The sequence below is a fragment of the Apteryx rowi genome, unplaced genomic scaffold, assembly GCF_003343035.1.
Source record: "Apteryx rowi isolate R43461 unplaced genomic scaffold, aptRow1 scaffold_41, whole genome shotgun sequence".
Taxonomy (NCBI): Eukaryota; Metazoa; Chordata; class Aves; order Apterygiformes; family Apterygidae; genus Apteryx; species Apteryx rowi.
The window spans coordinates 245,360-267,859 of NW_020450621.1; the positions used below are offsets into that span (position 1 = coordinate 245,360).

Consider the following 22,500-nt stretch of genomic DNA (forward strand, 5'->3'; position numbering starts at 1 on the left):
CGTTGGGGGCCCCCCGAGGCGGCTGCGGGCCCGCGTTGGTCCTTGCGCTGCCCCGAGGCAGGAGTTCGGTGTTGGCTCCAAGGTCACCGGCCGCTCTGCCAGCCGCAGTGACCCCGGGTGGCCTCGTGCCTTCTCGCTCAGCTGCTGCCCGGCTGCGTTTTGTTTTCTCTAGGCACGTTTTGGTAGCACACAAAGGAGGGGATTTCTCCCCCCCCCCCCCCGGAAAAGTATTAAATGTTGTCGTGTCACGGGTGTTCCACGTTGCCTCGAATGCTCGCGTAGGACTGTGGTTGCGCTGTATGTGGGGCTTGTCCTGTTTTTTATTTAATCTTCCCCTTGGGGGATAAAAACACTCAGAACTTTGAAACTGAAGCAAGTGAATTTCTGAGGAATTGTTTTCGCTATGGCAAATGCACATTGAAAATACAGCATCATGCATTTGACTGTCAAAACCATTTTAAAAAGCTACATAATTTTTTGATGATATGAACAGCAAAGATTCATTTTATTGAACAACTAACATTTTGCTTAATCTATGGATTTTCTTTGCTTCAGGAATGCAGTAAAAAACAGAAAAATGATGATACACAGAATACATCTGTTAATGCATTGACTTCAAATGCCGAATTTGCAGAGGTAATAATCCTTGTAAAAAAATTCAAACGTATGCTCTTATTTTTGTTCTTCTCTGTGGCATGCCCCAAAGGGATGGCGTTACAGAGGGTTTTCAAGTGTACTGAGCATAAAGCACACTAGTTAACAAGCAGTGGTAGAAAATTATGAGCACTTCTACGTATCTCATAATATGAAAATAAGGAACCTTTTAAAAAGGAATAAAAAGGAATAAAAAACCCTTAGTATGCAAGCACTAAACAGAAGTTTAAGGTTTGTTTGTCTAAARTTGTTTGAGTGTCAGAAAGAATGCAAATCTTGCTTCGAATAATCAGAACAGGGCTTGTAGGGAGAAAAGAGGGGTGCTTGACAGTTAAAATGCACAAAATGTGTTTTCATTTCTACATGAGACAAACTTATCTGTCAAAGAACAGTATGTGATCTSTAACTGTTTCCCTGGGAATGGGTTCTTAATTAACCTTGCACTTCTGTCCACCTCTATCCACAGATGTGCTGCTGACAATATTTTAGCCAGAATTATAGAACTCTTGATATTATAGTAAATGGTCAATTCTAAAGCTATATTCTGTTTTTTGCCAAAAGCTGCTCTTACCAAAGTCATCTTGCTGTGTGAAGCGAACAAAGTTCAAAAAAAATTAATGTTTTTTTCTTTTAATTGCAAACACTGCTAGTACTTGCTTGGGGAAAAAAACAAGCTAGTTGTTCCAGTTCTTGTGTTGCTATTAAAGAGGTTTAATAATTCAAATGAAAGRTTTCTCAATTGCTTGGTAAATTGATGGGGACTGTCAGTCCTGAAATCCAGTGCAAATCAGGTAACTAGAATGTGGACTTCAGGACTAAATTTAGATCATAAGTGTTTTGCAGTTTCACAGTAATAATAGGAGCAGTGCCATGGGGAAGGATGGAACAGATTATTTCTAAGTAGTCTTACATGTTACTCGGGCCTTATGGATTGTCTTGTTTTAAACAAAATAGAGCGTGCTTGCTCTTTAGATGTGTCATTACAGATATCCTGAAAATTGGTTGATCATTGTTAAATGTTTRTTTATTTACATATGTGTATGTATACACTTCTTTTTTTTCTTTTTTTTTCCCAGAAAAATGAGTTTCATACTTTGGCTAATGCTAAAATACTCCTTAGCGACTGCCTAGCTTGTGACAGTTGTATGACATCAGAAGAAGGAGTAAGGGTTTTCCAGCAGAATCAGAAGGAGCTCTTTCGCATACTCAACCTTAATAAGGTAAATTGACAGAAATAGTACGCTGTTTTCTGTGAGGAGGAGGAAATTACAGAATGACTAAGCAAGCAACTTGGTTTCCCGAGGCAGATAATGTGAAGATTTGTCAGGATGTACTTTATATATAGAGGAAGTGAGGACAAAAGACAAGACGAATAGTGAAGTACTTAAAATAATTCTGCAGCAAAGAGGCAATATCACAGCACTGAACCTAAATGCCAGAAGAAAGTTACTGTACCTACAGAAGCAAAGTTTTTACAAAACACAACTACCTCATTACTGTAATAATAATTAGCCTATGGTTCAGTGTTTATAAATATGTATATCCCAGTTAGTGGGATTATCTGGATGTTTCTCATGGCAATGTGTCCACATAATATGAAGTTACCAAARCCTAGTTTTTGAAAGTAGAATTGTTTTTAGTACATATTTGAGCAGTCTAGATTTGGAACATAAGTTGTTGGTCAAGACTCATGCAAAACAGATAAATGTGTTCTGTTGCTGTCTTATATTGTCTACTGAGATCTAGATTCCCTGGAAGGTAGTTAATACGTACAGTGCTCAAATCTTCAGATCTTGATATTGATTTAATTTTTTTGCTTCCATTCCAGACTTCTATGTTCTTACTTGGTAGGGAAAAGCTACTTCAGAAYTGATGCTGTTTTTTTCTTAATATATACCTAAGTATCATCAATAAGAGTATCCTCACATAGTGATTCATTTTTCTTAAAACTAGTTTAAATCTCTGCACAGCATGATGATGTACATGACAAAAAGAAATAGCAATTGGAGATGAACAAGGAAAAAATACTAGGTCATGTGGGATCCTATCCAGAGAGAGTCCAAAGTTCACAATTTGGAGGCAGCCAGGTACCCTGAACAGAAGTTCAGAGGATCCTAAATAGGATAGTGAGCAAGGAAGGTACCTTACCAGTCAGTGAGGAGCTCTACTTCAGGGCCATTGTGTAGTGTTTAGGGTGTACAAACTATGATCTCTAACATTTCTAGAGCAAGGCTTGTCTGTGGCATATCTCCTAGTTTCTTTCAGGGATTCCGCCAGTGTAGGTACGAAACTCTAATGACTACAAAAACCAACTAAAACACAAGATTCATATTCAAATAAATGCCACAGTCACCAGCGCTTTACAACTGTGTATTACTTAAGATATTTTCAAATGGTTCTTCGGTGCTAACAAAACATTGTGCTGTGAATTGGTTTGTTTGGGGTTCTCGCAGGTTTTCCTCAACTTCTCCAATGAGAGAACCACAGAGGAACCTTTAACAAAAAGAATCGGATCCATAGTTTGCACAGTTGCATTTGTAACTTCAGATGCTCACACTCCTGGAAACATTAGTTTTAAATGCTTTTTAATATTAAACATACTGCTTTTTTCCTATTTGGGGATATTAGATTCTGCTAGGAATCAAAACTTTGTAGGTGCTGTATGTCTTTGAATTTTCCTTATGCCCTTAACAGACCAAACACAGGATTGTCCTAGAAGGGATGGGTTTCTCTGGATCATACAAAAACAAGGTGATTACAGCTCAGCATTGTCAGGACCAGAAGAACATCCTGTTCTGTCCTCAGGAAACATGGTAGCTGTTTCATAGGGATTTTCATGGTATGGCCACTGAAGCATAGGATACTGAGAAATAGCTTTCAGAAGTGGAAGAGGGAGGGAGAATAGAGAACTAACCTTGTTGTAATTACACACCTTGTTTTCTGTGTTTTCTGTTTTGTTTACCAGAAATGTGATACCTCAAAACACAAAGTGTTGGCAGTGTCTATATGCCCTCAGTCATTGCCTTATTTTGCTGCTAAATTCAGTCTCTCTGTGAATGATGCAGCCAGGAGACTCTGTGGTTTCCTCAAAAGTCTTGGTAAGTTTGAGTTTATTATGATGGTGGAGCGGAAAGGGGAGGTTATTTTAGGTTTTTGCTTCCCCAGCAGAATTATGTTTATTATGCAGTCATAAAATGCCATTACACAATCTGGTTTAGAGTTCAATTTAAAATGTGCTCTGTGATATTAGTGAGATACTGGTGCAAGTTTCAGAAATGGATGTGAGGCATTACCATGATGATAGGGGTCATAGAATAGGACATTATGGAGCTGTCTTAGCTGTCTGTCTTTTCCCCCTTGCTTCTGCAGGCTCTCTAGAAGCTTCACACTGAGATCAGGTTTTAATTTTTTTTTCTTTACAGACATTTTCATTCCGTTCTGAAAGACTGAGTTATCAGTTTTATTTTGAGTGTATCAAGAAAAAGTAAAATACAGTAGCATTTCTTACTTGATTTAATTCAAAGCACATGATCTGTGCTGCTTAAAGCAGACTAGCTTCCATCAGAAAGTAGATGTCTCAGGTACCCAGATTTTCTTTTCCATTTAAGAAGCAGAATTTTAAAAGTGAGACTTTTTAGGGCTTATCCTTGAAAGATGACTTGTATGAACAGGCAGAATTTAAAACCATTTACACATTGTGAAAGGCATGTAAAAATGCCTTTGGGTGCTGTTATGCCTTGTTGCTGTGCAAGCCTTTTTAGTAAAGGGGTTGGTATAAATAGATATGCCGAAGAAAGAGGGCTTATTTCTTTTCTGTTAGATGCCTGATAACTGAATTTAGAGAGGTCTGCAACCATAAGAGGTCATTTTGCTGAGGTAGGAAATAGTTGCAAATCAGCAGCCTCCTCAGATCTGGAGTTGTCTTCCTCTGCATCCATTAGGAGATGGAAAGAAAGAAAATGTGCAAGGTGTTTTTTTCAGTTAATTTCTGTAGCATTCCAAGAGAGGAAGACATACCTAGGAGAAACTAAAATGTGTGGTGAACAATGTGGCAATACATACCCTCACAGAACTGCAACATGTGATTTTCTGAACAAACAGAAAAGTAAGGAAGCCTAACTGATGAGTAGGGTTGTTTTTTTTTGGGGGGGGGAGGGGGGAAGAGGAAACTCATATTATTTTTTTTAGTATGTTTTCCCATAACTAAAACAAGTGAGTCCTTTAATTTGACTTTTCTCATGGGTGAAGCCTTTGCTACCGAAAGATCAAAGAGAGTTTGGTCATGAGTTTCAATAAGATTATTTTGTAACTCGGGAGGAGGGGAATTCTTACCCTAAATGGCTACTGGTCCTTTGACATTTTATGTCTGTAGAAGATTCTTAATTCTGTTTTTCTCTGTAATTTGAAATAACTTGCAAGAAGTGTGCTGTATCTGCCTATTTTATGTTAAAGTTGTATTTCCTTTGTTCTTTATAGTGTATGCTCTATGAAATTGTAAAAAATACATATATGTAGTTTAGTTTACAGTTTGCCTGTTGCCTGTAGTTTAGTGGGTTTTTGTTTTGTGTGTATGTTTTTTTGTTTGTTTTTTAACATACTTTGGGGAGGAAGGAGGGTAATAAACCTGTAAACTGTTGTCTTCCTTACAATATGTTTTTATGTATCTCTGTACCCAGTATACAGTATTTTCTTCATCAGAAAGGAATGCTAAGTTCTGGTGGGTCCCAGTTTTCTTAGAAGACTTTAATTATCTTTGCTTCCCTTGCTGCAGGGACGTGTTCAGTATTACGTACGTGTATAGGGAGTACATAAACAGATGGAAGGTCTTTACTGTGTTGGTGATACACTTGTGTACCTTCACAGGCAACTTCAGCAGTGGAAGATATGCCTGTTAGTGGGATATGTAAGTTTTTGTGGATAAAAAATGTGACTTTAGCATGTCTTTAAAAGAATGCTCACTTTCAAGAGTCACTGCCTATAGCCCTGCTATCTTGAGATACCCTTCAATTAAAAAGCAGATACGTGCTCAATGACAAGCTTTTCATAAGAAAGCAGACAGCCATTTGAAATGTTGCTAGTCAGCATTAACAAGTTGTTACTTCTTTTAAATTCAGGACACAAACAAGATAGTCTTTTCAATGTATGACTTTCATTTTTGACTGTACTACTTGTGAAAATTTGTAGAGGATAAAGAGTATGTCCACTGATCTTATTAGTTTTTTTAATAGACCTGGGACTTGGGAAGAAACCTGAGAGATAGAAAATGTTCTAATAATTCACTTTTCCTTACCACTTTGTTTCATAGGGGTGCATTATGTATTTGACACCACTATAGCTGCCGATTTCAGTATCCTGGAGAGTCAGAGGGAATTTGTGCAGCGGTATCAACAGAGGAACCAGGAGGAACATGCCTTACCAATGTTTGCCTCTGCTTGCCCTGGTGAGAATTGGTTTCTCAAACCTTTCTGCACTTCAGCCTAGTCYCACTGGAACCACCAAGGAACTAAGAACAGAGTGGTTTTATTTGGAAACCTTACAGAACTTGCAGCTTTTTGGCTTTGCTTTTGAAAGACACTGAATCTTGCAGTACATGGTATATGCTACCTATCGTGCTGGTCGTCCTTGGTGTGTTTTAATGCAGTGTTAGTTTGTCCTGTTTTCTTTGAGCTATTGGGAGGGCAGAGTTTGTTACCACACATCATCATCAGCAGGTTTCCCATATGCAAGTAAGCTGGCACAGCCATAAATGTGAACCATGCAGACAAGAATGTGTGTGATCATGTTGGATAAGGTATGTGCTGATTCAGTACAGCTCCTGTGCAGTCAGATACAAAGGTTCCTATAAGTTCCCTATCTTCATCTTACAGTTGTCTCCTGTTGAGCTCTGAGAAAGGTATGGTGTGTGAAGTCTGTTGTTGCTCTTTCTGAAAATGAACCTTGCAAAGTTCACAGCTTCTGCTAGAAAAGGAATCTGAATGAGCAATTTCCTGTGCCAGTGCTTATACCTGGAATCTAGTAGCCAGTTGTATTTCACATCGCTTCTATAGAAGAAGCATGTGAAATATGAATATATGTGAGTGTCTGGATAGTAAAACAGGTACAGGAGCACTGAAGTATTCAGTGSTTTGTGTAAGGCCTTAGGAGGAATTTGACAGAACTAGAGTTAAGACTGAAGAGTTGCTAGCTGCTGTGTGTATGCCCAGACCACAAAGTTTAACATATCCTTCCCTTATTGAAAACAACCTTTAAGGAAAGAATACCTTTGCTAATTGATATGATTAAACCGTAACTATGTTTATCTTATGCAAAGTTTTGAACTTGTCATTTTGTCACTTGCATCTAGGGGAAAGTAGAGAGTGACATTCTTATTGACTGTGAGAGGTGATGTCTAAAACCTGCAAAATAATTCCAACTTGAAATGTCACACTTCTGAGAATTTTGCACCTGAGATATGTTCTGTTATGAACAGAATCTGCATTTATCACAACTGAAAAGATGTAGTACATCCCAGTCTTTCTCTGTCCTGGTTGTTTACTTCTTGCATTTATTAGCACACTATAGTTTGAGTTTCCCTGTATGATCAGTCAGTGTCTTAATTAAAACACCAATATGAATAAGGGGGCAAAAGTCATTCCTTTGTCTAATTCTCCCMTCTCCAGCCCCGCCCCAATAAGTTTGCTGTGGTGCTTTTCAAAAGGTTTTCTAGGAGAAATACAAAAATATTTCTAACTTTGGAATAACTGAAGTGGATTATATTCCTTTAAAGAAATGTTACAGTTAAAGAGTGAATTAGAGTATGTGTTCGGTAGACTCCAGAATTTGCTATTGTCCTTGATGTAAAGTTTAAAGTTTAATTACTGAGAATTATACTTGTACTTTGTTTATTCTCTGTATGCTCCAGTGGAAGTATCTGGGTTATGCATTAGGAATTGTATATATGTATCGGGAGGAAAATGTCTCTAGGCTTTTCTGTTAGTAAGTGTTATCTCCTATCTTCAGAAGCAGACATGCCATATGCTGCTCCCCCCCCTTTTTTTTTTCGCATGCAACCTGTGAAGTTGAAACATCCCCCTATTACTCATCTTTGTCTTGTTGTTGGTTGATTTAAATTCAGAACCTAAGGAATTTTTTTAGAACTTCTTTTGGAATAATTTTAATGTTCTGCACCTAGAAACAGAGCTGAGATTATCTGCCCCTTTTATTGGAATTATTTAAAAACAGGTAGTGGAGAGCTTTTTGGCCTTGTCTGTTCCTGTTTTCAGTGCTAGTCATGCTGCTAGCGATCTGCTGTGGTGTAGATGTGAGGAGAGGCTTGGGTGTTTACAGTGCCAAAAAACTGAACTGAAATACCACAGCAAAACCATCCTGAAAGTGTGTGACGCTTCATTCCCATTGGTAGCAAGTATAGAAAAATTTCGTGATTGGTCATCTTTAAAGTAATTTTTTTTTCCTGACTTCAGTGGTCTGGGTCCATTTTCTGTTCCTTGTTCTCCTTCCCCCTGTCTGTCCCTAGATTACACAAACATTTTCCCAGAAATGTTGTTTGAGTGTGTTTGTTTATCACAAGATTGTTTTTTATATAGCTTTGTAGATACAAGGTCAATGGGAACTGAAGTGTAACTGCTTTACTCTTACTTATCTTTGGGTGCAGCTTTCCACAGATTGAAATATTGACCTGTGTAGTAGTGGTCTGTGGTATAAAATCTACCCCGAGTGAAAGAGCATAGCAGGCATAGCCCCAGCACCAGATAAAAGGGCATTTTATTGTCTGTCTTAATTGTTTTTACTTTTCCTGCTATTCTCTTTAAAAAAAAAAAAAAAAAGTGGAAAAACTTTTTGCTTTTATTTCCTGCTCAAAATACAACATGGCAACTACTGATTTTGTGTGTAATACCTCAGAAATAATTACTTCTCTTCCTTAGTTTACCAGATTAGTAACCAACATTGAGCACTTGCTCTAGGAACCAGCCAGTGTTTTTAAAGCATTGTCAACCTCTGGTAATTCCTAAAAGATAAATGGGGCAGGCTTACAGATATGGGAAGAGCATAACTATTGGGGATTCCCATGCTGATGTCCCAGTGAATCACTCATCTCCTTTTACAGGAATGTGGTTTTAGAGTAGTGAACGCTATTCTGCTTATTTTTTCTGCACTTTATAGTGATGCATCGATATTTATAGCATAGGTCTGTACATGACCTGTTTGCAATAAGCCACTAAAAATAATGTATGTTCTGAAGTACATCTGTAAGAACCTACACAGTGATTTGTAGGGTTTCTTTTTGTTCTTCAACCCTAACACAAAGCAGCAAATGGCCAAGAATCTGAATGAACTTATGAAGGGTGCAAGTCTGTACGGGTACAGATGTACGTTGATGTAGAACTTAGTATTTTAGGCTTCCTGTAACTGTGGCTGTGGAATTCAGCCCTGTCGATGATTAGGCAGAAACAGCTAGTGCATGTGTGAAGTGCAGATAAAAGCCTTGTATTGCTCATTCACCAAGGCTGCCTGTAGAATTAAACAATGACTAATGGTCACTGTGGAGCTGGAACTACTGGACATTTGTTCTGTCTACTGCAAAGGAAAGAAACAATTTAAGTTACTTTAGGCAATATTTGGCAGCAGTTTGGGGGGATTTAGTGAAATTTTCTTCTAGTTTGCGACTACGATATTCAAAACATTCAGCCTCTGAAAATGAGCTGCATAGTTAAGAGTGCTGTGGTGATTAATGGTAATCATAGTTGCAGTTTAAAGGAAGAAGAATGCTGAGGTCCAGAAATGCTGCCAAAGCGACCAGAGGTAGAATGTCTATTAATTAAGAAAAAACTGTCCTTGTTTTGTTTGAAGCAGCATTTGTTCTGTTTTGACAGCACGTGAGACTAAATATGCACATCATGCAGAATATGCTAATCTAGCCTTTATACCAAGCACCAAGAAATGAAATCCTTTGTTGTAGATAATACCTTAGACTTATACTGCTGGTTGATATTGAACATTAAGCAAACTTCTATTAAAAAATCAGCAATTCAGCACAGCCCTGACATGTAAATCTGTAGTCTAGCTTTTTTTTTTTAGAATATAAATGAATGCTTGTGCAAGATCATGTGCATCTTGGATGAGCTTTTCCATGTGGACAAGTATCTCTTAATCCCAAAGTATATACTTGAATTGGGCATATTAAGCAGGTGGAGGATCCTCATGTTTCCTGAACATTTATACCTTCCCACTTTCATCAGTAAAGATTTATTATGCTAAACTCCAGAAAACCATTGCTCTTCCATACAGACAAACCATGTGAATACCACTTGGATTACAGTTTTGTGCTGTCACTGGCCTTCATGCCTGTATTTTGAATTGAACATATTTATAAATAACTGATAATCTCTTGAATTCAAGTTTAACAGTTAACCTACAGGTATTACCTTTCCTGGGTAGCATGTACCTTGCAGCAGTTTTTATCTTATTTAAACACTGGTCTGATTGAAGATAAAAGATGAAATGAGAYTTTTTTTTTTTTTTTTTTGGACTCCTCCTTAGCACCAGAAGCAGCAAACTTCCTAGAGGGCTGGGCCTAACACTACTGCACCACTTAGCTACCTGGTTCTGAGTTCATGTAGATGAAGCAAAATAGTTCCAAACTTGCAGTGAAAGATGCTGGACTCTTGTTTTCAGTAAGAGTTACAGTGCCTAAGAGATACACACCCCAGATATCTTAATCTGCTCATTAATTAGTTCCTCTTCTAGAAAATGGGGAATAATAGAGCTGCTCTAGATATTGGGGGTAATGTGAGGATAAACTAATAGTCAAAATGCCAAAGGAGTTTGGTAAAAGGGAGAGGGAGTCTTAAGTATCTAAGACTGAATGTTGAATATAGAGAGATTTGAGTTGATGACTCTGTGTGGCGGGGGTGTTTCTAAATAGGGTTTGGCTACCCTGACAATAGTAAAAGAAGCCTTTCTCCCCTTCCCCCCCACCCCCCGGCATAATCCACGTCCATTTTAGATAATACTTCATTTCATTCTTCTCTTCTAGAGAAGGCAAGCTTGGTACATGGATATTAAATCTCAGGAAGCAAAAGGTTACAGTTAAGCAGCTGAACAGAGTACGCTTGCTGTAGTATCTGCTGATCCAAGGGTGAGGTCTAGAATATCAGCTTATTTTTTGTTGCCTGGGGTCCTATTCTTCTTCTAAAGTACAGATTTAACAAAAGGGTGTAACAGATTGTTCATTCAGTGGTCTTTAGGTCTAGAATTAATGACACGCTGGATTATCCATAGCCAATTGTAAACCATTGTTAACAGTGTCTTGAGGTTTTCTACAGTTCTTAAGGCGGGGCTTCCAGTCTACACAGACTGCATTTTCAAAGCAGAAATGTTGCTTCTACTTGCATAAATAATAGCTTGCAGAAACATCCTACTTACTGTGAAGTTCTCTTCATTTTTAAGAAGAGCTTTGCTATTACTGTTGTCAGCTTGCCACATTTACATTCCGCTTCACTGACTTTGATTTGCTGTCATTCTAGGTTGGATCCGGTATGCTGAAAGGGTACTTACCAATCTTGTGACCTCTCACATTTGCACTGCAAAGTCTCCACAACAGATCATGGGCTCCCTGGTGAAAGGCTACTTTGCCAGGCAGCAGGTAACTAGTTTTGCTTTATTTACCTTTATATTTTTCTAAAAAGATGGGTTAATAGGTTTTAATACTGAAACATGCATCTTACTGTGCTATAAAAAGATCAAGCATCTTTCTGAACTGTTTGTCCTTCACTTGAGGAATGAATTGTGCTCTGTTCCTATGCAAGTATCTATGATACAGAAAAAGTACAAAGAACCTCATTTTATGCAATGTGCTGTAAGCTGGCAGCAATTCTTGTGCTCCCAGTGCAATATGGGTTTAGATATTTATGCATAATATTAAACCCAGGTTGGCTAAAGAGATTTCTTGTTAAATGCTGCCTTTGGAGTTCTATACCATAGCCAAAACAGGGAGCAGAGGAAAATAATGTAGAAATTATTCTGTTTTCCTGTATCAAGAAAGAACATTGCATCCTAGAAACTGAACTTTCTCTCTTCTCAATTGTGCATATTGAAAAAGTTGCCATTCTTTTTACATATTACACTTATATAATCTGGATGCAGTAAAATTTAGGAAAGTATCACTTTCTCCACATGAATACAGAAATGTTGATGGACTTGCTGTGGATGAAAGTGGAGTGACAGAGCTGGAAAACAGAATTCTGAAGTCTTGACTTCCTTCTGACTGCCTTGAAAAACAAATGCAATAAAAGCTGTGCAAAATGTGGTCTGAAGGAATAAGCCCAAGTTTCAGTCAGAAGACTCTTGAGTTTGGATGATTGTTGCTCATGCTTTGACTGTTGGCAAATGACTTCGTCTGTGTGCTGTAGTCTTCCAGTTTATCACCAGGGGCTAATTATTAGTATTACCTGTATAATGCTTATGGTGATATTTTTCATCCTTGTCATCCCTGAAGCTGTCTTTGCTCTTCATGGAGTTCGCATGTTCTTTTTTTATGTCCCACAGAATTTGTCTCCTGATAAAATTTTCCATGTAATTGTGGCGCCTTGTTATGACAAAAAATTGGAAGCCTTGCGGGAAGATTTCTACACTGCCTTGTATAATTCTCAAGAAGTTGATTGTGTTCTAACATCAGGTTAAAACTTCTTTAAACTTACTATTAATAAAGCCATACATGAATTTGCATTGTTAGAATAGCCTTTATCCTGGACTCTGTTTTTTCAAGCCTGTTTTAGTGGAAGGATAAGGCTGGCTTTTTTTTCTGCTTTAAAAAGAAGTATCCTTTCTTGTGCTTCTGGCAGTAGAGGTATTGTGTAGGGTAAGTGCAAGCAAGAAACACAATTTGAGTTGATACTCATCCGAAAACAAGATTCAGATATTTGTTCTTGTTAACCCCTTGAGAAAGGCAAGAGCTATGCAAATTCATATTACAATCTTGCTCGTTTGTGCTCACCAATTAATCTCCACTGGAACTATTCTTAACTTTCCAAACGCATGGCACCAGTGGCTTTTTGGTGTGGCTCTTGTCTCTAGGTCTAATGTCCAAACAATGTATCCTCCTTTTTTTTCCCTGCGGTATAGAAACTTCTTCCAAATTTTATGCCATGGAAAGGCTAAGGATATCGTTATTTAAGGTTTGGAGGAAATTGAAGGCCTTCAGGGCTGGAAGTGCCAGGCTTCTTGGTTACTGGAGGGAACCAACACTAAGAATGGGAGGATGTGACTGTAAACATCTGTAAACATGTAAACATGTAGGTGTTGGAATATTGATCTCTTAAATGGAGACGCAGCAAGTGCATTTTGCTTTGTGTTGAAAGTAAAATGTCATACATTTTTCTACAGGTGAAATTGTCCAAATAATGGAACAGAAAAATGTGTCTATGAAAGATGTGACTGAAGTAGCTGTAGATAGTTTGTAAGTAGTTTTGCTGTGGATTGCTTTGTTATTTTGATGACAAATGACAAACCCTCGAGCAAATGCAACATAAATGTAAAATTTCTCAAAGGGATGTTTTTCCTTTTGAAGGAAAGAAAAAGGAAAAAGCCTGCATCAAAGCCTGAACATACTGAAGTCTTTCCCTTTGTATAGTAACTAAAAAAAAAAAAAAGTATTTTTAGATGCATATTGCTAAAAATAAAGGTAATGTGAAACAGTTAATACTATATCAATTAATCTAAAACAGGTAATTTGAAACAGCCCCTTTCAAAATGATTTATGATTTTTGAAGATACATAGCTTTTTATTTATATTTTTATTGCAGAGATATTAGATTCAAATACTAGATTTGACAATATCAAGTTCATGACTTGCTAGTAAGTGTGACTATCTAAGGGTGTTTGACCCCATTCTTYTAAAGCTTTCCTACGCTTAAGCATTTATAAAGTTGAACAATCTCATCTGCCCCCCTCCCGCTGTCTGCCCGCACGCAAGGATATGGCGGGATGTCATCATGGGGCTGACCATCTGTTCTGTGCTTCCCTCTCATTCAGATCAGCATCTTGACAGTAAATTTCCACTTTTCTGTAATACGTCCATGTAGAATTAACATAAATAGTACCCTTTCAGAAAATGCTAAGTCAGTTCTATCCTAAACAGAGTAGCTCAGTTTTTCAAGATTAGATAAAATGAAAGCATACTTTAGGGTGAAGTCTTGTAGACAAAAATCACACAAAGCATTAACAAGATCTTGTTTACCCACTGCATGACTACCTCAGAAAGCAGCATGCATGTTATCTCAGTTACAAAGGCAGGTCTTCCAGCTTACTGATCTTGGTTCAAGTGTGACAGATGTTACTTGGTCTCTTTACAGGGTGGTGGTTAGTAGTGGAGCAGTAAACATGCTTTCTTGCACAAAATGGAAGAAAATTCTTAAATCCTTTTAACTTTCAGTTAGTATCCTACAGACCTTGTCTAGACTGGGGAGATGTGATACAGTGGTAGCAATTTCAGTACTGTGTGTATARGATAGCTTCTACCATTACTTCTACCAGAAGCTGCTACATTGATAGAAAATTACACATATAAAGTTCTTGCAGACATAATCACATAGAGGTAGTCATCTACTTCTAAATCAGCTTGTCCAATTGAAGAACAAGCTCTTACTCAGAATGTATGTGTCTTATTGGATCAGTTTATATTGGCGAATAAGGTTTTTGTTTTTTTTTTTAAAAGGACTAATCTGATAATTTGGCTCAAGCTGTGAAACCTGATGTCATTAAGTTTTGTTATTCTTGGGTCCTCAAAGTAGACTTTCAGAGAAATTAATATAACTTTAACTCCTCTTCTTAAAACAAGTTATAACACGGCAGCAATTTGTGGTGAAGTACTTGTGATTTTTAGTATTAGAAAAGTAGCGTGAACAAAGTAACTTGCATTTGAGTTCTCGGTTAATTTTTACATCTAGAGAATGTTAGGAAATAGCAATTGGCTAAAATTAGGAGGCAGTATCATGAAGCGAAATTGCCTGATGTTATATTAAAAAAAAAAATTGCAATACTTAAGTAAATGTAATGGTGTGGTTTAGAGGGGATATACATACCAGATTTTTGAACTTCAGTGATTAAACTCTGGTTATTACAACTTCAATATTTTTAGTAAGGTGTTTTCAGCAGTAGTTCTTGCTTTAGTTTCCCAGTCAAATGCCATGCTCAGGCAAGAAAAAGCAGTATAGATCAGGAGAGGTCATGGTTGGGTGTTCCAGGAGGAAGGTAAATTAGACTATAACTAGAGATGCTTTTATGTGTGAGAGCAAAAGCTCTGTCTGTTCATTAATCTGAAGAAGAAAAATTCTTTCTGAAACTAGCCATACCAGTCACCCCTAGCAATTTCTCTTTTGCTCAAAGGAATAGGAGCCTGTAGAGCTGCAGTCTTTGGCTTTCACCAGCATGTAATGCAGTACAGCTTGTACTACAGCCACTTGTGTTCGTCAGTGCTCTGTTTTTAATGGGGGAGGCATAATATGGCCCTTTGCTGAATTACAAATTCCCACTTGAATACTTGTCTCCTACCTGTAGTGTTCACAGCAGGACAACTGCTTGCATGAGCAAAGGCTTGTAACTTCTGAGATACTTTTAGATCTTCCCAGGTTAAAAATGTTTCATGCTAAGGTTAATCTTCTAAGTACTTTTCATGCTTGTATTTGGTTGTTTTATCCCAAAATGTCTCCTGAGCGATGAATGGCTGTTAACCAAGTCTTTAGATGGTATTGGGCATGCATTCTTTTAAATTACTGTTGCTTGAGGTTTCTGAACATGTAAAGTTCTGCATCCTTTTTTCTTTCTTTTTTTTCTTTTTTTTTTTTTCCCCTACCACTGTGCTGCTGCCCTAAAGAGTTTGGGTTTTTTTAGGGTCTAACAAATAAAAATGTTACTATTTCCCCACTCACTGCTATAAAATGCWTCTTTTGGGAGGGAGAGAAGGGAAAGAATAAATTTTACTTTCTTGAAGGAATGAAATTTTTGAGTTGATCTTCTTTCTTTCTGCTGTTTTCTAAGGTTTGGTGAAATAAAGGAGGGAGATGTAGTAAGGCATGATGGGAAGACATCTGATGGTTACCTGGAGCACATTTTTAAACATGCTGCAAAGGAGCTTTTTGGCATGGATGTCAAAGAAATCACTTACAAAGCATTAAAGTAAGTTGGAATTCTGTACTCTCTTATGTAGGATGGGCTAGTTGGAGCTACAGTGAACTTTAATGCAGTTACTACTAACCTGATTCAGCCCTTATGGATTATAAACCTGTAAATTCATTGCTGTGAAGTAGCTGTTTCTGGCTTTAATTTTATTAATAATGTACCTGCCCCTAAAGTGAGGTATGCTTTTATCCTGAAAATTCTACCCAACTTCTATTTCTAGTTTCTAAACTGTAGGTAAAGACTTCACATTAATCCCACTGTTATCCTACTTTTCTATTCTCTTACAAGCATCTGAATACAGACTTTCTTTTGGTAATTACAAGGGTTTAAAATCTTCCCTGTATATCTTTGCAGGAACAAGGACTTTCAAGAAGTTACCCTTGAAAAGGATGGTGAGACACTGCTGCGTTTTGCAGCAGCTTATGGCTTTAGAAATATCCAGAACATGGTTCTGAAGTTGAAAAAGGGAAAGTTTTCATACCATTTTGTAGAGGTCCTTGCCTGCCCAGGAGGTAAGAATGATAGTGGATCCACAGCCCTCCTGCACACACACCTTGAATCTCAAAGGAAGGTTGTGTTACAGGCAGGCACTTAATTTGATTCCTTCTTATTTTAATAATCTAAGATGCTTACTACTTAGTGAATGGTCTGGAATACCAACTACCAGTATAGGATTGGCTCAAACGTTGATTGGGTTTTCTAAAATTAAACACAGTATTATTTGCTCTCCACTGACCTACAAATAAGTCACAGCATGGTCTTTCTGATTATTTCAAACTTCAGAGGAAAGACTCTGAAATGGTAGATGCCAAGGGCGAAAAAAGACATGGAATGTAGTTAAGATCATAAAGCAAGGCAAAGCAAAAGATTGTTTCTACGGAAAGCTCATTTACATTAAGATGCTGTTGTTGATGCTGAAGTTGCTTTAAGTAAATAAAAATCCTGACAGGGGAGGGATGCTAGTTTTTGTAARAAGACAAAGAGTGGTTTTTTGCCATTTTTTTTCTTTTTCTTCTCTTTAGAGCACTATGAAAACATTTTCTAAGCTAGTATAGTCTTTCTGCTCATAGCAAATATCCATCACCCTTGTGGGCTTTTTTCTTTTCTTTAGGGTGCTTAAATGGAAAAGGCCAGGCCCAAACTGAAGATGGAAAGCCAGATAAAGCACTACTTAACCAGATGGAAGAAGTGTACRCTGCAATACCTGTTAGGCTTCCAGAAACCAACATGCATGTACAAAAGATGTACCAGGACTGGTTGGAAGGAATGGACTCCAAGAAGGTCCAGGAAACTTTGCACACCAAATACAGTGCAGTAAATCAAACAGCAAGCAATCTGGATATCAAATGGTAACAAATCAAACTTGCAGAAGATTTGCTTAGGTTAGTTACAGATTCAGCACTGGAAACATTCTATGCAATTGCAGATGCTATGCACTAGCTGAATGAGTGAGTGAGATGCTTTCCCTAGTTATTACTTGTGAAGAACCATTGCTTTTTTGAAAACAAAATGAAAAATCTCTGAAAGCCCTGATTCCTGCCATTGTCTGTTAACTCTTATTGTGTGTAATCTCCTGTGTACAATGGATTTCTCTGTTCAAAATCACCATCTTGCAAGGTACGTAAGCACTTTCTGCCAGGTGCAGGAAGTGTAATTCTTGGTGAAGCTACTCCAGATTGAGGATTCCTTTCACTTCAAAACAGGCTGCCCCAAGAAGGCAAGATCATCTTATTCCTAGGTATGCTATCCCTTTCGTTGTGTGAAAACAGTCATCATGAATTCTAATGTTGTTGTTGCAGTTGTTGTATAGTAACTTGGGATTTACTTGCCTTGTTAACCAAAAATACTTTACAATGACAAGTGTGTATATGGGGAAATGTAATGACTTAATTTATGCCTTCTGTATCCTTATTTTACTAAAAATTGTTCAGTTCCAAAGTAGTGGCATCATTCCCTGCTGATGCAACATTTTGTAAGGAACAGGATGCTTCACATAAACTGAACTTTGGAAATTAATGCTAAGTGTTTATAATGCAGTTCTTAATTAAAAACAGGGGCAAATAGGTTGGTACAAAAGGAGGAGTTCCCCCCCCCGCCTTCACTTTTCTTATAAACTTGCAGCTAGRAAGAATGAGGCTGTCTACTTTGTCTGGCTTCTTTATGAAACACTCACTGTTAGGTGAGCCTGGGCATACATACTACAGCTTTGGTAGATTCAACCTCAGCCAGAATTACAGCACTTCCATTCTTTCATACTTTGGGTTCACAGAATACCAGATTGTATTCAAAACTTTAATTAATCTCCATGTTAACAGACTTACGGAAAAATAATGTCATGGATAACTAAAAATACTAAAAACGTATTAGGCAATGCTTGTGAGCTCATCAAAGCTGCTACACATGGGCATCATGAATTTTGGTGCACTTTTTATTTTTGAGGTTTGTTTCAGAGGGGTGTTCAAGAATGGACAAAAATCAAATTACTGCTAACTTCAGGTTTTCCTCTAACATCAAATTTGTTCTTGACTAACAGCCGTTTTGAAACTAGGAAGGTTTCAGCTTTCCTTTTCCAGTCTGAAAGTGCAGATGGGCTTTTCTTAATCACTTCAAGAAGTGTTTGAATGCATCTTCATATAAATTTCTTAAATGATATAACTGCTTGTATGTGCAAGATCTAATACTAGAAGAACCTGTGTATTTTTGAAATCAGCATCTAACTTGCACACAGTGGATGGGATTAAGGCGTCGGTGAAAGCAATGCAAGTTCTGGCATTGGCTTAAACAACAGAGGCTCAAGAGGAGAGGGAGAGATTTTAAGTACGTTATCCTGATGCCAAGAAATAGTCAGTTTAATGTGAAGGTGTTAAGGGTTGCAGCTTTGAAGTAAACCTCCTTCAGCTAAAATAATAAAACATTTCACTTTGAGGGATGTTCTCTTTCAAGTGCATGAGTTTGACTACTCTGACTACCTGAATGAAGACAATGAGATTATACCCATAAATTAGCCTTTGTAAGTTATGTTTCTTGTTTTAATAAAAACATTATTCTTAAATGGTGCAATATCAGAAAATCTACAGAAATCTACCTCTGTACAGGAAGGGAGTCCAGAAATCCTGGGAAGACCTAAATAGACGAAACCGTAACAAATATCTGCTAAAGAAGGACGGTGGTGTTGAATAAATTTCTGAACAGATTACTTTTAGAAGCAACATACAACTCCTTTGATCACATTTGCTTTATCTGTTTCCCTCAAATTTCCCCAAATTCCCTCAAAATTTTCAATAGAATTATCCTGTAATAAAGTCTTGTTCTATGCTTGTATAGGCATATGTTTCTATGTATATATGGTTATAGCTTGATAGCATGTTTAAATTATTGCTTCAGTTCTTTGTAAAGTATGCTTATTTTTTATGTGCATATACTGGATAAAATGGTACAAAAAAGTTCAGTTTGCTTTTCTGGTAAGATGTTACTTTACTAAGCTACAAAAGAGCTATTCTACCCCTGTACAGCTTTAAACCTATTTGTCTTCTGTAGCTGGCACTGCTGTACATGCTCTTTCTTGCCATTGTGCTTGCCTTTTGCACTGAAGAGCCTCACTTTTCATACTGGTGGAAGACTACAGGAATGGGACAATAAATGAAATAAATCTGTCTACAAGATACTATGCTGAACTCCAACTACAAGGGAAAGTTGGTGGCTCAATGCATAAAAATGATTTTTTTTTTTCAGTTGAATCCACTAACGCTTCATCTACCGAATATTTTAATCTATTGAGGAAGTAGTAATGTAAAAATCTAGTAGAATATTTGCCTGCACAATATCCTTTTAAGGAAAAGGAAGGCATCTAACTGAACAGCTTTTAGTGGCTATGTGGAATGTATGTATTATAATTAGTGACTTACAGTGATTGAGACTTGGTCAGCTTCTGTTTTATAAGACTCTTTGGAGTAAAACTGATTTTAAGCTTGTAAAACCCTCTTCTGTAAACAGCCAGTTTGAAAAACCTTGTTTTCCCTAACTATAAGTCTTCCCCCTCCACCTTCCTTCACTGATTTTTTGTTTTTGTTTTGTTTTGTTTTTTAAGATTAAAATTGGAAAACCTTGTTGCAACTTCACATATAGTGAATGACTTGCCTGAGACTTGATTCTGGCTTTTAAATCTTCATTTGGGAAGTGAAGTTTATCATTGTTGATAATGTGTCTCTAGACACACTGTCTGAAACTACAGTATTCAGTTTTATGGTAAGATTTTCAGCAACTAATAGTTTTCATTGCTGATGTCTTTTTTAGCAACAGATAAAGTTTCTAGTGTGGTCACAGCCATAGTGCTTTACTTCTCAGTTGAATGTTGTGCTGAGACAATCTGTCTCTAGATTTATTTTTAGAAAAGACTAAATTGAAGAGAGTGGGGGAGAATGACTTGAAATGCTAAACTGTAATTTGGAAATTGTCTTGGGGTATTCCTGACTGGAGCATATCAAGCAGTAGATACCTTGGGTTATAGTACTTTATTCCCGAGACTACAATGCATATCCCTTGCGGCAGCAAAGTACTTTTGCCACATCTTGTCCAGTAAGTTTGCCACAGCCACTGCACCTCATATTTGTTTGTCCACTAGAGTTTATGAAGATGGACATGAGTTATGATACCACTTAAAATGACGGATGTATCTGTATGCAGCTGTCTTAAATGGATTATATTTGGATAATGTACATTTATCTAAATTTTGGTGCTTTGTAATCAAATGGAGCATGACCACAAATTGTCCTAATAAATCTTGATACTGAATTACATAGTGATTCTGTCTCATTCCCCATAAAAGCTTGCCTCAATTCTTAAGTACACTTTATTCTAACATACCTGCTTATTTGATGAATTTAGCTTTCTAAAAGTCTGTAGCAGTAATACYGCATCAGTATTCTAGATTACAGCTACACTTCAAACCATGCTCTATAGAAGGAAAAACTTTCTGGATCRTGGTTGTAAAATAATGCATCAAATCTTTGTAAGGCAGACAAGCATCTAGTGACTTTAGAGCACTCTTATCTGGGAGGAAGGGTCTTACTGACTGAAGCTAATTTGTGGTGGCTGACTAATTATACTGAAGTTTAGTACATGCAGTAATTAATTTAGAACACTTGTGCACAAGGACCAGCAAAGGTGTTTAATCCCATGACTTTTAAGGAATAGGCTGTGTTCCAGAATCTAACACTGTAACTTTTTTCTACGTCTAAAACTTGAGAAGGAGCCTCCCAAGCCATAGCCAAATGTGAAGCGGTGATTTGCTTTTGGTTGTGTGTAGCCTGATACTTAAATAGTTGAAGGAAAGGATGAGAATTACCCTAAAATGGAAGAGGGGGATGCTTTTTTCATCAGTCAAGAATTTATCAGACATTTCATAAATTCCCTTTGACTCATTAGATCCCTATATTCCATAAAGCAATAACTAGACTCAAATGTCGTGCATTTTTTAAGGATAGCAGGGATGTTACGTGGCCAAAGGAAAAGAAGGAGCCGATCTTCAGTTTGGTGTGCAATAGAGAGAGAATCCTTTGTTTACACAGTGAAGGAGAAAGGGTGAAGTGGGGACAGGTTCTGAGGAGGGTTGGCAAGATGTTATAGTGTCCTTAGCTACTCCTAAAATGAAAAATATCAATGAGGACTTGTGTCAGTCTTGTACAAAGCAAGCAGAGGTATTATCCATTTAAATGGGGCAGAACGSAAGCTATGAGGTTACACCTGCTCTGTAATTGTTGCACTGCTGACCATACTGTCCAAGCAAATAGTTGAGTGCACCTGAAAAACACATGTCCAAATTCTGCACATTTATCTACTGAAAATCAGAATGTTCTCTGTGTGAATAACAATGTTTCTCCAGAAATACTTCTCAAAACAAAATACATATAAAACTTAGGTGCAGAATTTAATTAAAACTTAAATGGAGAAATAGGGTAAGAATTATTTTTAAATAGTTTAATTTGGGCTTTTTCTTACGTGTACATGTTTTGAATCACTGACTTTAATAAAGTTAGGAATAGTGTGATAGTTCATGTCAAGTGAAATCCTTTGGCCTTCGGTTCCTTGGTTTTTTTTCTGACAGTCTGGTTGAGCCCTGCTGTCCTGAGCATTCTACAAGACTGCACGTGTGCGATATGAAGACTAGCTAAACATCTTGTCCTTGGAAAAATTCCATAGCAGCTACTGCGTGCGCCTTTGTCTAGCTTTTATAAGCTGGCTTTGTAACCAAGCGCTAAGTCGAGCAACTATTCCACGAGCTGCGAGCAACCACAAGGCAAGAGGAAAAAAATGAYGGCCGCTTTCTAGGTTCTACCGAGATTTGAACTCGGATCGCTGGATTCAAAGTCCAGAGTGCTAACCATTACACCATAGAACCGGGTGGTGGCACTCTACTTTCCTGTGATGCATGATAAATCTATTAAAAGCAAATTTAATTATAAGATTTTTTTTTCTTTTGAATCCTAAATTACCACCCAGAAAATTAATGTAACCTAAGTATTCCTCTTTAGTCTGTCTTTAATTCATAGTGTAATATTCGTTTTCTGTTTAGTATAATGATTGCTAAAATACACCTTTCCCAAAAAGACACAAGGTCAGACAGCAAAAAACAAACAAAAGGAAAAAACACTTCCTTCTTCCTGACACATAAAA

At 37.4% G+C, this 22,500-nt stretch overlaps 1 protein-coding gene and 1 non-coding gene across 2 annotated transcripts in view; one reads left to right on the top strand and one right to left on the bottom strand.

Annotated features, from left to right (window-relative positions):
• The window catches only part of NARF (nuclear prelamin A recognition factor), a 21,028-nt gene extending 406 nt beyond the window's left edge, over positions 1–20,622 (top strand). The window contains exons 2-11 of the mRNA XM_026075717.1: positions 556–636; positions 1,731–1,874; positions 3,620–3,752; positions 5,960–6,094; positions 11,178–11,296; positions 12,199–12,328; positions 13,036–13,108; positions 15,688–15,825; positions 16,183–16,340; positions 16,940–20,622. Of these exons, the coding sequence (XP_025931502.1) occupies positions 556–636; positions 1,731–1,874; positions 3,620–3,752; positions 5,960–6,094; positions 11,178–11,296; positions 12,199–12,328; positions 13,036–13,108; positions 15,688–15,825; positions 16,183–16,340; positions 16,940–17,181 (1,353 nt within the window). The 3' untranslated portion in view covers positions 17,182–20,622. The remainder of the gene's footprint in view (positions 1–555; positions 637–1,730; positions 1,875–3,619; positions 3,753–5,959; positions 6,095–11,177; positions 11,297–12,198; positions 12,329–13,035; positions 13,109–15,687; positions 15,826–16,182; positions 16,341–16,939) is intronic.
• Positions 20,623–22,153: 1,531 nt separating this feature from the next.
• On the bottom strand, positions 22,154–22,225 carry TRNAQ-UUG. The gene has a single exon. It is a non-coding gene; the product is annotated as a tRNA-Gln (tRNA).
• Positions 22,226–22,500: the final 275 nt, after the last annotated feature.